Source organism: Apaloderma vittatum, unplaced genomic scaffold, assembly GCF_000703405.1.
Source record: "Apaloderma vittatum isolate BGI_N311 unplaced genomic scaffold, ASM70340v1 scaffold35885, whole genome shotgun sequence".
In the NCBI taxonomy this organism is placed as follows: Eukaryota; Metazoa; Chordata; class Aves; order Trogoniformes; family Trogonidae; genus Apaloderma; species Apaloderma vittatum.
In genome coordinates this window covers 1058-16136 of record NW_009716048.1, presented here as the reverse complement: position 1 = coordinate 16136, position 15079 = coordinate 1058, and the positions used below count along the sequence as shown (strand labels likewise).

Below are 15079 nucleotides of genomic sequence, written 5' to 3'. Positions count from 1 at the left end.
CTGCTATTAAACACTGTGAGCAAAGCTGCCAACGATGGAATGGCTCGATGACTTGAATGGTTTTCTCCCCCTGGGAAGAGGACATGCTTCAGAACAACACGGACATCACAGACAAGCTGTAGCAAGGGGGCTTACGTGTCTACTGCTTGTTTTGTAGCCTTTTGTAAAGGTAAAGAAAGATCTGACCCTTCAAGGGGCATAAATTATCATTCAGTAATATTTTCCTATTTCAAATTCCTTCATGAGGTTGTGGGGAGATAGCAACATGTAAAAGGATGTAATGATTTAGAAATTTTTCCTCTTAGAGCTCAGTTTTGAAAGTTGTCTGTACCCTAATGTCATACGTGCTTTGGATAACTGGAGAAAATGGGAGATTTACGAACCAAGTCAACTGGTCCTCACCCTGTAGCAACTCTGAATCTTCAGCAGTCCTTGCTATAGAAGGTCTACTCTGAAGAAATGAGTGAAGGTGAGTAGTTGCATATGAGAGCTTTCCTTGGGAAATAAACACTGAAGATTCATTTCATTCAGTAACACAGCACTCAGGATGCTCAGTATAGAGCAAACTATTACTACATTGTCCTGCTTCTCTCTTGATTACTCCTGTTACTCTGTAATTCAGTATATATACTGTTACGTTACAGTATATTCTTAGCATATGTACAGTGAACTATACTGGCCTAAAAATCTAAGAGTGTTACTCAAGAAATTCCCAGTAGGTTGCTTCTGTGCACAAATTTGCAAATAATTTGGAGTCCAGCAAGGGTCTTTCAGAAAACCTGGCTCATCAAACTATTTTTAGACTTACACTCAATAGATTAATACAAAAAAGGTAACTGCCTCCACATCTATCCTTTTCACAACCTACATATGCTCCACAAAAGAAAGTTAACAGCTGCAGCTGGTTTGCTGAGATCACATCAAAAAAAAAAAAGACATAAGGAAGAAGAAATAAGATTTATTACAAAATATGTTGAAATAGCAATGACTTAGCGAACTTCCTGCTCTGCTGTTTCTATGCAGAACAAAGTATGACTGAATGCTCTTGAAAAAACCAAAAACAAAATTAAGAAGTATGTTGCTGCACTAAAATCGCTTTCTCTTGATAATTTCTGGTTTCCAGCTGACAGGATGAGTTTCTTCAGTCTAAATGGAAAAAAAAAAAGAAAAAAAAATCTCATAAGGGTTAGTTTAACTTGAAATTCACCTGTAAACAGAGTTTAGTTTAAAATATTATTCACATAGTATATGTACTCTATCTCTCATGTAACATTATAATTACCTAAATTACTACGTAATTAAGTTACCCATATGAAATTTTATATCATCCCACTTCCTGAAGTACATGACAAAACTTGTTGTTTCAGTGGTTTTGTTGTTGTTGTTTGGTTTTAGTTAGTTTTGGTTTTTTTTGAAACAAGGATAAAAATCAGGTTGCCAATGGCATTTCAGAAGCAATGTTGTAGAGATCAAAGCACAGGAACAGGAATTTCAGAGACAGGCCTTTCAGCAACATCTACTACAGTACTGGCAGATGTCACAGTTTGCCCAACTGCAAAATGGATAAAACTTTCCTTATTCTGTTCTATCTAAGAGTTGCTCCAAGTCTAATTCAATGCAAAAATCCCAAGGTTCAATAAAAATCCTTTTATTCTTCAATATGAAGACATACTCTGATAGACAATTATCTATTGTCTTCTCCATTAGTAAATGGATTCAGATTTGAGATTAACAGTTTGAAAATAAGCTATTTACTCTGAATTCTAAAAATTGTCACAGCAAATGACTAATCTAGATCATATACAGATAACAATAAATCTTTAATATGTAATCTTTTTGCCAATTTCCATGTTTTACACAATACAACCACACACCGTCCCTTATTGGTTTCAAAACACAATGTACACTATTGCATTAAGGTTTCTTCAAGCTTTATCATACAGGACTTTTGCAGAAAGGTTGACAGACCTGATACTTATTTGTACTATGGTATTATAAAAGAAATTAGGAGTGCAAAAACTAGCTGCTATCCTCTTAATGTTGTGACATACACATTGCTTTCAACCTCAGTAAAATTGATTACACAAGCCCATGCACGTCCCTTATTGCTAAGCATAATATTTGTTGTTTTTTTGTTCATGAAAATGCATTAAAAAGACACTTTGACATACCGCAGTATCATCCTCTTTGTATACTTTTATGGTTTTATCAGCTTCTGCAGTTAGCAATCGGCTTTCCGACTGGTCAAACACGCAAGCGAATATTCCCGATTCGCTGTCCAGAGAGCCGGGCTGCACAGCTGCGTGGACTCTCTGGAAATTGTATCCAGTTCTCCAGTCCCAAAGATGCATAGTACCATTATCAGCTAAAATAAACAAGCAAACACACTTAGTTACTTTAACCAGTTAGTTTATAGCCATTTGCTAAAAATGGCATTAATTAGTTGTTTGTGAAACATCAGGATAAATCAGCTATAACAGTCACGCAGAACAGCTCGCTACACCCTACAAGGTTTCCTATTTTGCACTGGTTTCTTTCATAGTTTTGAAAGGCTGATTTTGTTTAAGGCAGCTGATGAGAGCTTCCTCAGAATCTCACCCAGTTTTGCATCTGATAGCCAAGAGACACTGCATCACGAGGCAGCTGCAGGAAGTTTCTTTGGAAGCCCAGCAAGATTTCTGAGTATCACACTCCCCGTTCAGTAGCTCCACCTGGGCTGAACCAAGAGGCACCACCCTGTCAAGCAGGTTAAAGACCTCAGGGAGTAATGGGAAACAGGCTTAATGCTTGCAGAGGCTGGACAAATGCAGTTTAAACCACTGCTCTGCTACTGGCATCAGCTACAGTCTTCACAGCAGTCTGAACTCTGGATTCAGGATGGTCTCAAAGTAATTTTTCAGTTATGAAAAAACCCCAACCCCTTCTCAAAGTACTATTTAGCCAAAATATATCTATTACGAATTTTTCCACAGCTGCCAGCTAGACAAGAAATGCAGAAGTTTCAAGAAGGGTGTTCACACAGTAAAATACTCTAAGGTAACCTCAACTTATTTCAATTCAGCATCAACTTCTTTGAAGTTGCTGTAGATAGCATGAGGATGCAAAGGGGTGAGGGAAATCAATATTCAAAATCTGATTTTTAAAAGTCATTAAAATGTTACTAAAATGATAGGGTGTTTCATGTGGAGAAGTTTTTCCTAAAGCCTCAACTACTACTAACACACAAAAACCAAATCCTACAAAAGACCTTCTAGAAGCGTCTTCAGGATAATAAAGACTGAAATATGAGCTCAGTTCAGTATTTTGTCAAGTTTTTGTGCTCACTATGAATGTGCCAGTTGCCAAATATAGCTTTATCCAAATTTTAAAATCAAGGGCCATCTTTACATGTACTTAATATAATTAGCTATATTCAACTCCTGCTTAGCACATTTTCATCTTCCTCCACCTGCCTAGCCTACAGGACATACACTACCAAATGGGATCAAAAGCATACAGGACCAAGCAGGGCTGAAGGCATTTCAGCGAAGTGTAAATTCACTTGTTACCTGTTCTTATTTTTTTTGTTATGCTCTGGTTACAAACACAGAAATGTTTTTCCCAAGTATCTGCTTCTGCAAACTCACGGAATCTGTCTTAAACCATCCTGCCACATGCGATGCTGTGAATTGAAGCCCATACTTGTCTATAACTACCCAGAAGACTAAACAAGCAAAATTAAGAGATGAAAACTCAGGCTGTGCAAATTACATGGAGCAATAGTGTCCAGCCTCTTAAGTAGCTTTCCTCTGATTGCTAGAGTCCTCCCAGGACAATCTCATGATTAAGCAATCTCAGAGATTTGGGTTTAACCTCCTGCTTTAACTCTGTTTTCCCATGCAGTCTTGAACTGTATCTCTAGAGCTCGGCTCTCAAGCTGTAAAATTAGCACTCCCTTTTTCCTAGGCTGTTTACTCATTTCTTGTTTATATCAGCATCTACACCAAAACCACACTTAACACCTCCCTACTATGTAGACCGAATGCCTTAAAAAAACATCTGAATCCAGTTGGGATTTCTAGAAGCTACTTTCAGACAAGTTTGTCACTAAATAAGGCCTGCATCCATGCTTTGTATTGTACAGACATAAAGCTCAGAAACATCACAGATTACAGTTTCAGTAATACTTCCAATAGAGTATTTTTATTACAGTGCCTGAGTGACTAATATATAGACACTGCTACCTGCAATGAGATAAATGTTCTAATATCAAATTATTCACAGATACAGTAAGCAGTCGGGATCCTCCTCCTACTCCCACAACACAGACCGATAACTCAATACAAGCTGATAGTCTCAAGACTTTGCGGGCTCACAGATCACTAACACCGCTCTCGTGTACCAGATGACTATGAAATTACTGAAGCTTTTGAGTGAAAGAAATTGTGTCCAAAGAGACACAAAATCCTCCCATAGGCACTGGAGCCAGGTGGCTAGTTTCTTCATTTCAGAACGCTTTAACACATATTGCTGAACAAACAGTTTTGATTCACAGAACCAAATAAAACTTGGAGATTAGCAGTCAATTGTTTAGACGATGCAAGCGTAACATCAGAAAATGCATTCAAGAAGCTTCAAGCCAACAGAACCAACAGAAAAAAAACAGGGAAGATTTCACACTTAAATGCAACGCTACGTTTTAGCAAGAATTTTCTTTGCCTTCTATCCATTCTCACTGCATCAATATGTTACTAAGAGAACAGCCAAGAAAGAACCAGATATCTCCCCGGCAGCTTCCCGTTTCCACACCCACTCCTCAGGGGACACTAACTAAGGATCAGGAGGTCATAGAGGATTCAGTGGCAGCAGCCAACTAACAAGAGGAAAGCTCCTTCCTGAAGCACATTAGAAAGCCCTTCAAATACCTTTTTGTGCATGAAGCTCAGTAACACCCAGGAAGACAACAGCAGCCCCAAGTCACTACGAAATGAAGGTGTATGCTGTAGCAGGCCTGTAGGGCCAGATAAAGAAGAGCTCAGCAGGCACCTTTCGTTAAGGACATCCAGCCACACACACATGGTAGAGGGGAGAAAAAAGACGGGAAATAGGAACATGCATTTTTCATTTTTACCTCCTGAGACCAGAACACCATCGGAATTTACAGCCAGTGTGTTGATAATAGCGTTGTGACCAGAGAGGTTCTGAATGAAGTTTCCATCTGGGAATTTCCACTGCTTAATATTATCTGGAGAACCAGATGCAAATGTGTAACTGAAAAAAAAGCAGCACAGTGTATTGAAGTTCAAAACAGCTGTAGTGACAGCAAGCATCCTTCACTGAAAGGACTGTCAAATGCTAGTTGCAAAGTTACTTAATACTGAAACTGACTTTCCATCATTTTTACTTCAAATAAAATGAAGCAATTTTATGAAGTTATGATTTACCTATTTCTACTCTGTCCCTACTGTTCTATAGACTACCTAAACTCCACAAATCCTACACCATACAGGATGTTAATATGCAAACAAGTACTAAGAAGTGCACATTACAAGTTCTGGTCAGTCGTTATTCTGGCAAATTTTCAGGTATAAGGGCATCCCCAGCAAAACCAGAGGAAAAAAAACCAAAGCAGCAAACACCCAACAAAACCCCCGATATTGACTAGTCTTCCAAAGCTACACAACCAAGGATAAAGCACTGTAAAACACGGAAGTTTGGAAGACAATTTGGCTTACTGAAGTTAAAATAATCAATTCCCTCATTTTAACACATGCAAGCAGTTACATTATTTGGGTAGCACATATAAAGGCCTGCTGGAATATTTTCAACTGCCACAATGCCTAAATGGTTTGTTGTCTATGTAACAAAATTCAAAAACAGATTACGAGGAAAAATACAGAACTATTTACAAGCATAGAAATATTGAAATATATAAAATACTAGGCTGACAGCTGCTACTACTTGATGAAGACACTTCAAATTTATTTTCAAAGAGGTATGACTGACGAATCTGCAATTGTTTTTGGTTTTCTTTCAGAATATAAGTGAAACTAGGTTTTTCCTCTGCTATACCCAAGAGACATATCCTAAGATTTTTACAGCTTTTCAGGCACAGATATGAGAATTTATTCATATAAAAGATTCTGAATTTCTGAACTAACAAAATTTCATTTTAAAATATTAAAAGTGCAGCAGTACTGCAGTTCTCTGCGAATTCTTTTCCTCCAATTTTTTACTGGGGATTTATCCTAACAGCAACTGCTGATTTATCAAAATATTGCATCTAAATTCAGAGCACTTCAACACCTGATTCAGAGATTAAATACTCACAAAAAGTTTCTTTTTAAGGCCAGTTAGAATGAAATGTCTTGTTCACTGAACCACATATTCAAAAAAATCCCTTTGTGATTAATCAGTCTCCTTCAGCATTATTCACACACATGCCATTTTACAAAACTACTTCACCTGCTGCTAACTATCATTCAGTTAGATGTCCATTATTAGTCTTGTCACTGGTTTCTGAAAGACTGCATCAAGGACATATATATGAGAAATTTGGCAGAATACAAGACATTCTCAGGATTGCTAATGCAAATGCCAATACTTAGGGAGCACCATCAGTGTAGTAAAAGGTATTTGACAATCAATATGTACATTTTTCTACCAAATTCTAAGCTCAGTTTTCCACATTATTATGCCCTACCACTACAAATCATCATTCACATTGGCTATATGTCACCACCCAGAGTTACAAACTGTGCAAGTGTAAAAGAATGAGGAAAACTTACTGCCTTGGATGCAGCACTACTGCTCTTACAGATTTCTTGTGATTGGTTAAAGTAACACGAGTTTTTCCTGCCACTAAATCCCAGAGCCGTATGGTAGTATCATGACTGCCTACAACGAAAAAAAGCATAAAGATAACAGAAACTATCACATTGATTCTACGATCATTATCACTTTGATAAGGCAGCCAAAACTTTGTATGAGAGAGACAAAAATATTACGCTTGTTACAAAATTATCATACTAATGCCACCTCAGAAAAGAAAGATGCAGTTTGAAACTCAAGAACTAAGTAGTTACACAGCAAAGCTAGATTTTGACATAATGGGAAAGAATATTAACTTAATATTTAACCATGGTACTGAACACTTCCGAACTGAACTGGGGAGAACTGTGAAGTATCACAGACAATGCAAATCTCAATGCATATTACAACAAAAAAACGTAAATAACAAAAACAAAGGAAGTGCAGAAAAACATTTAAACAATACATAGCTATATTTGATTAAATATACTATTAAAAGTATGAAATAACCATTGCATGGCCTATTTTCAACAGAAAACTAATAAGAGAAAGTGAGTACATTAACAAAGACGACATTACGAACCTCACAAAATTACTGAACAAACGCATTCACAGTTAGGATTTTCAATCTTGTTCCTTGTGAAACCACGCCCACTATACCTGTAATAATCTGTGGTTCTGCAGCTTGGCACTTCACTGTCGCTACCGCATTTGTGTGTCCTGAGAGTGTGTGCACACTGGCTTTTGTCCTTACATCCCAAATCTGTGAATTCACAGTAAATAAGTCAGAGGTCAGGAACAAGTGCATATTCAATGTATTTTAGGTACTGTCACTGACAAAATCAATTCCCTGCCATAATTAAACAATGGTATTTAGGTTGCATTTTTCATCCAATAACTCATCACACAACTGCCTCAGTTTGCAAATTTTAAGAGGAGCAGGAACTTGCCAATGAATTTCTAGACACACAAACAAATTAAAGTCAGTACAAAACCGTATCATCCTCTAAATACTAGGTGATCTTCCATATACACTATGTAGTCGACCTACTACATTAAGAAATAAAACATTCTGAAGTGACACTGCATTTTTGTCTAATCAAGCTTAAGTTTTATCCATGATGGAAGACAAAGCTAGCAAATTCTCTTAGTCTTTTCACCTTGATTCATGCTAACTTTTAGCGAGTATTTGCTTTTACAAACGGAAGACATTGAAACCTGTTGACAAATCAAGATGTTAAAACATAACAATGCTGTACTTACTCGTGCTGTTGAATCTCTGCTACATGTTACCAGCACATCGATTGTTGGATGCAAGTCTAAACCATAGACAGCACTGAGATGACCATGGTAATGTCTGATAACCTAGATGAATAAAAACCACAAACACTAACTAGATATTTGAAGGAATATTCTAAAAGCTCTGATCTTTTATATTAGCCACCACCAATTAATTCCCATTAAAGACACTACAGCTTACCTTATTGTATTCAAGATCCCAGCATTTCACTTGTTTGTCTTCTCCACAAGAAAAGAGGTAGGGACTTCTGGCACTTACTATCACCCCTCGCACAGTACTGATGTGTCCCGTCAAAGACAATTTCAATTTGCCGCTGGCAAGGTCCCAAATCTGCATCAAAAATTGTATTCTGAGGTAGAGAGGTAAAAGCTACACAGTGATAGTCTGGATAAAAAGCCCAGTTATCACTGATCCTGCTGCATTTTAAATTAAAAATTACAGTAATAAACACTTGCTCTCCAGCTACTACTATGTAATAAATGAAATCTCAAGAGGAAGTAATGCTCCACAAATCATTTATGACTAGGTAATGAAAGAGAAAATGTTCTGCAGTTCATTATTCTGCAAGCAGTAACCGAGAAATCATTTCTAAAGCTGAAGACATTTTTCAATAATAAGAGAACAAAAAAACAACAAAAAACATCCCACACAACCATTGCAAACTTCAGCAGCTATCTGTTGCAAACTCTTACCTTTATGGTTCTGTCAGCAGAGCCAGTAACAAACCACTGATTTCCGGGTTCCACTGCAATACATCTCACCCAGCCCAGGTGACCACTGATAACCTTTAGGAAAAAAAAATAATAATTTTTTCTAAGTCAGATCTGCCAACGTTATTTTCATTCTTCAACACTGGAATTTGTTAGTATTCACCAAGAAAATGCACAGTCCCCCGAAAAGTCAAATGTGGATTTGAAGAGTCTAATTTCTACTTTAGTTAAATTAAGAGACTACTAGAAATTTACATGTCATACACCAGACTTGGTGAACTTGCAATGTAGAAGAAAACCTATTCCTATACGCAACTTTTTCAAACTCTGAGAGCCCAAACTGCTGTGGCTCAGCACTTGAAGTTCAGCAGAGAAAGACTGTATTTAAGCACAAGTTCATTATGCTCCTGCTTAGACAAAAATAAAGAACTATCATATAAAATCCCAGCTATTAAATCACATTGCCATATAATAACGTCTTCAAGCACGCCACCACCTTCTTTTCCTCAAATAAGGAGCAATGTTTTCTGGTAACAAAATACTGGAGAGGCAGCTCACAACAAAAGCTCTACCAATGCATGGCTTGCTTACAGCAGCCTTTCTGTTCTCTAATTTCTCCAAAGTCAGACAGCTAAAATCAAAATCCAAATCTGTTTTTGCTGGATATTACATAGTCATACAGCTCATTTCTAAAGATCTGAACCACGGCAGTTCTTAAGCAGAAATACTTTGGAAAACTAAAGTGGATTTTTCTGATCAGGTGAGACCACAGCCACATACATTTAAGATAGCTGTCTAGATTTCTTCACAGTCTAGCAACAGAAATGGACATGTCCATGGAATAAATCTTAAGCAATAATTTATCTGACATATTTTAAGTCCTCATCTTCCACAAATGACTTCAAACCAAGCTTAGGAAAGCCATTTAAAATTTACATCTTGAACAACGGATTAAATCCACATTTGGTTCTTGGTACGCTTCTGAGTTGCTTTTGTCCTGTTGAGCAAAGATTTTGACAGCAAACCTCCACTAAAACTGCTTATATGTAGAATTAGTACAGTGACTTCAATTGTATTCAGTCTCTCTCTTCCAAGAGGATGCACTCCTAAAAAATAGGCATTTTTCCTCTTTTTTTAATCTTAAATCTCTCATGGGTTTATGTTGCTGCCATTTTATTCAAATGGCATTTGCCTTAATTTTTATAGAGAGCACGTTCCAACATCGCTGTATCAGAAATCTTATATATTCCTTTGAGCTCAGGAGTTTTTCAAAAAATTACTTTGAAATTAGGCTTAAGATTTATGACAAATACAGCATCCCGGACTCTTCTGAATATCTAAATGTCTACATGTGGTGTTACCTTTAGATGAATAGTACTAAAACAATATAATTCTGATACTGGAGCATGCAATTTTTAAATATCAGGAAAGCTTAACATTCCTAAAAGATTCACCCTCTCTCAGACAAAATATGAAATAGCTTAATTTTCATATTAAGAATCAGCCCCATAGAAAAAAAAAGCAACATTTCTACACAGATGTACCTGAGAAGTTAAAAAGATGTGAACTAATACATATGTTTAGAAATCTTCCCTTCAACTCAGCTACCCTGCCACACTCATCACTGAAATGTTTTAAGATAATGAGATTTTGGGCGCCATGGCTGTTTTTACTCCCCAAGAAAATTAAAAAGCAAATTAAATTAATTCAAAACCAAGATTTGAAGTCAAACAATCTAAACTGCAGACATAATTTGCGATTAAAGTATTCAGTATTTTTTCCCCATTTTCACAGTAAGTAAAAGAAGTCTGGCTGAGTTACACACTGGCTCCCTGTAAGTGTTTTTGGAGACAATTTCATTACATTAACACTGCTAGAGCATTTCTTTTCAAATTTTGCACTTTGTCTTCCTCTATTAAAGAATCTGATCAGAAAAGAAAAAAAATATAATGAATTTAGCATAGCCACACCTACATAAACAAAAGGGTAAAATTAGTTAATAACTTTGTGAATGTTATTAAACAGTATAAAAAATGTTTGCAATTAATCTCCTTGTTACTTAAGGAGACAGTGGGTCTATAAAACTTAGTTGCAATCACTTTCCATTTTATTTCATTTCTGTGAATGAGAGTAAATTATGCTTCGAGGTCTTTGTAGAACATAAAATATTCATTTACTTTTATAGGCATGTTCATGTCACATGTTTGTAACTTACTCTGTACAGTTTCCACGGTGGATGCCACTGAGGTTTGGGCATGGTTGGAGCCTTCTTGGCCATTAATGCAGAATTTTTGTTTCCACCTGCTTCCACCATAGCCTGTAAGTTAAAAGGACAGTTACTCTTATGCTTTTATAATTTACCTCTTCACCTAAAACCTTCTCACATTGACATCTCAATAATCATTAAATTTGTTGGTCAGTCCAGAAACAATCAAGTGAACACTGCAGACTTTGCACATTACACGTGCAACAAACTCACCATGGACATCCCAGGAGGCTGAGAACGCTCAGATATTCCAGCATGCCTGTAAATCTCACCCACGCCAGCAGCTGTCCGATTTGCATCCAACCTAGGTTGAACAAAAATGGTTCATGAATTGGAATCAACATTAAGTGATAAAGTATCACACGGCTGCATCCAACAGTGTTGTACATCTCCAAGGATGGAGACTCTGAAATCTCTCTATGCAACATGTTCCAAGGCCAGACCATCTCAATTTAAAAGACACCCACAAAGAAAGCCTTACTTTTTTCTCTATCTAAACAGAATTTCCCTTGTTCCAACTTCTGCCCATTGTCTCTCTTGACACCCAAGAAGGAAAAAAAAAAACAACAACAACACCAAAACCCCAAACATACAGAAAAGTTATGCCTGGCCACACTAAAAGTAGTTTCTTTAAACATTTTGTAAGTTAGAATATTCAAAGTACTCAAAGTAGCTCTTATCCTGACTGCTGCGTTTTGCTGTGAAATTCTCACAGATAACAAAAGTGCTAATGAAGTAACGCAGCAGTACCTGGACTGAGAAGCTGGAAGGGCTACAGCTAAGGACTGTGCTGCAGATTCACTGGGCATCCTCTGGACCTTAGTATCTGCTGTCAGAGCCACACCTTGGAAAACAAACAAACAAAAAATGTGGTAAAAGCAAAGACAACGCATACATATACACACATACACTTGTGAACAAGGGCTTGTCACACCTCTAAGCTATTAAATCCCATCAGTCAGCGACATTTTTCACATTCAAGTCCAATCTACCGAAATTTTTATTTTGGCCCAAATCCTTTCCATCCTACCCATGTAGGTACAAAATTTCTAGAGTAGAAAAGACTATGACTCTGTCATGGGTAACAACAAAAAACAGTCTAACCAGGCACAGTGTCCATCTTTTTATCCAGCTTCAACCATCAGGGAAAACCAAACATCACAGAAATAAACATGATCTTGAGAAGTAGTTGCTAACTTAGGTCCTTCGGTGCAGTTTATTTATGCCATTGTTGTGTGATGGCTGGCACCATGCCACAGTGTCAGAACTACAAAATGTTTAGTTCTATTTAAGTGAGAATTTCAGACCACAGTTTATGATTTATAACTTCATCCTAAGAACAGCAGATGACTTTCTAAAAAAAAACCTCAAGTCTGCAAGTCTCCAAAAGAAAGGAGACCAACATTTTTGTGATGATGTTACCACAGGAGGTGAAATCTCACAGAAACAAATGACAGTCTCACAGCAAGCTCACGTTTACTGAGGCTTAGTGACAAGACACTGCATCTGTACCTAAAACCTCCTGCTGCCTTCTATCCCAGAACATTTATCAGCCACAGAACTCTCTGCATCAATGCTATGAAGGATTTGGATAGCATTTTCCACTACTATCAGGTTTGGAAAGAAACCCAAACAACGAACCAGGTAAACACTCACAGAATTTTACTTACCAGGCCCAGGTGGGTATGGATGTGTACCAGTTATCAAATACTCAAGCTCTTGTCCTAAAGAGCAACAAAATGTTGTATTAATAATTACATTTTATACTTCTCTACAAATGATGCACTCAAACAGGAAATAGAAGAAAACCAAGCAAGTTGTACATAGCAGAAGAAACCAACAGTCACTTAAAATGTATGACTCAGACATTTCTTATTTTCATTAATTTCACTTGTTCTGTTTTCTAAAACCCAATAGTAAAAAACCATTTTTTAAATGGTGAGGCTACCTGTTATCAAGAGGGACTCTCAGGAAAAGAATCATGCTGGCAGAAGGTATCATGGAAAAGGATTCAAGTACACAAATAGCATGGGTGTCTGAAACGTAAGCTAGTCAAGACAACTGATCATCTGTGATATCAGAAAAGGAAAAGGTTCTTGCTCTCCTAAAAGTCTTTTCATTATCACTCAACATCTTCCATTTCAGAATGCTTCCAAATAAAGTATGTTGTGAAAAAAAAACAAAACAAAATCTCAGCTAAAACAAGGCAGCACTTGCCATTCTTCGGAAGACTAGTTTCCATATGGTATCTACCCAATACATAATGAAACATAGATTGAATAAAACTGCAGATTTAAAATTAAGATTTTTCTGATTTATTAATGGCACAGCTAAAGGAAGTCTGAAAAGAAAAAAAACCAACCTGAAACAAAAAAAAACCCCAACAACAAATGTGCTTGACCATCACAAACTTGTAAAAAGGAAAAATGTTAGTTATCTTTTCAGCACCCAAGTATTCCACTCACTAATGTTACCACAAAAACTACTCTTTTTAAGCAATGAATTACTGCAAAAATTCACAGCACCCTATTATCCTTCTATTAAAATAATCTGCTTCCTTGTTGTGAAACATTAACTTCCTGAACATAGTGAGAAAAATACCAATCAAAAGTATTTTGATTTCCATATTTAACTCTGATGGATTAACATTGGACTGCACTCTTCAGATTTTACATAGGTGAGACTGTTACAAAAGAAAGGACAAATTTACCACTAAAAGCAAACTCACCTTGATTTCCAGAATACTGTTTGTGTCCATAAGGATCCCCAGTGTTTGGGCCTCCTTTCTCTCTCAGGTTTTCTTTAAGAGTAGGCATGTGTAACACTGAGCCATACTCTGTACGCAGCTTGACTGCCATCTTTACCTTGTGACTGTTGGAAGAGTAAATCATAATCGGGATCAAACCATGATTTTTGAATTGTTATTAAGTTTGGAAATATTTTAGAAAAGGTTTTATACAACTAACTTTACAACTCTAATATTTTTCTTCCCTCAAGACTACACTGTCAATTCTACAGAAACATCTAACTTCAGGCTTGCATGAAACAATCACTAACATAGTTTAAAACCTCACTGAGTGCACTACTCACCTTTCTTCATCTAATGGGATAGGCTTAGCATTATCAGCTACAAACATATCATGGGTTCTCTTCAAAGATCTGAACACAAGTGTGTGCACAGAATGCTTCTGGACTTCCTAAAATAACGAAAAGCACATTTATATACAATTGGACATAGTCAAATGAAAAACTGAAAACTGAAACATAAATTGAACTAAGCAGCAATTTCAGGCTTCAGTACTGTTGACAATACAGCACTATTTACTTCACAGCACTATTTATTTCACTCTTCTTGGAAACTAAAAAATTTTCTTTATCTTTGATTACTTTCATTCAGTATTTACGCAAAGTAATATCATCTTTCTTGCAAATTGCCAAGACTTTAAAAAGCAAGCCAAAAAATTTGATCAAACTTTCTACACGGGCATTTACATGACAAATCCATGAGCGTGCAAGCTTTTTCCCCTCATCCTTTCCAGCTCTATTTCTATATGTAGACAATAAAGTAACCAATTCTGAAAACACTCCTGTAATTTTTATTTCACTACCACCATAAAAAGAACAGCAATCATCAGTTTCTTTGCACGGTGTCACTTTAGATAACCACAGCACAGTTTACTGAGAGAAAATTTGGGACCAAATCTGACAAAACTTGTTTTCCTATTATAATTGTTTGCTAGTATGAGAAAACTTACAAGCAGAATTAATAAGCTATTAACTTATAAAAAAGATTTACTTATCAAAAGCTCCATTTGTTTTTTATTTGTTTTTTTTTTCTCCCAATGGGAAGAAAAAAAAAAGCATCATTAGAAATCTTTGCCTGCTTGCTTAGCTACAAAATTCTCTCCATGACCGTACGTTCTGTATGTCACACAAACAATGGCAACAAACTTGAAGCTAGTTAACTTTTGGCACTGCACATCACTCAACTGTCCAGCCTTAAAGACTCATCAC

The 15079-nt window shown here is 36.6% G+C and overlaps 1 protein-coding gene across 1 annotated transcript in view; it reads right to left on the bottom strand.

Moving 5' to 3' along the window:
- Window positions 1–762: 762 nt before the first annotated feature.
- Window positions 763–15079, bottom strand: part of PLRG1 (pleiotropic regulator 1) — a 15342-nt gene continuing 1025 nt past the window's right edge. Inside the window, exons 3-16 of the mRNA XM_009869387.1 lie at window positions 14156–14262; window positions 13794–13936; window positions 12736–12789; window positions 11816–11909; window positions 11279–11369; window positions 11015–11116; window positions 8782–8874; window positions 8270–8419; window positions 8053–8154; window positions 7450–7552; window positions 6768–6876; window positions 5111–5250; window positions 2172–2365; window positions 763–1146 (exon numbers count right to left, since the gene is read on the bottom strand). Of these exons, the coding sequence (XP_009867689.1) occupies window positions 1087–1146; window positions 2172–2365; window positions 5111–5250; window positions 6768–6876; window positions 7450–7552; window positions 8053–8154; window positions 8270–8419; window positions 8782–8874; window positions 11015–11116; window positions 11279–11369; window positions 11816–11909; window positions 12736–12789; window positions 13794–13936; window positions 14156–14262 (1542 nt within the window). The 3' untranslated portion in view covers window positions 763–1086. The remainder of the gene's footprint in view (window positions 1147–2171; window positions 2366–5110; window positions 5251–6767; window positions 6877–7449; window positions 7553–8052; window positions 8155–8269; window positions 8420–8781; window positions 8875–11014; window positions 11117–11278; window positions 11370–11815; window positions 11910–12735; window positions 12790–13793; window positions 13937–14155; window positions 14263–15079) is intronic.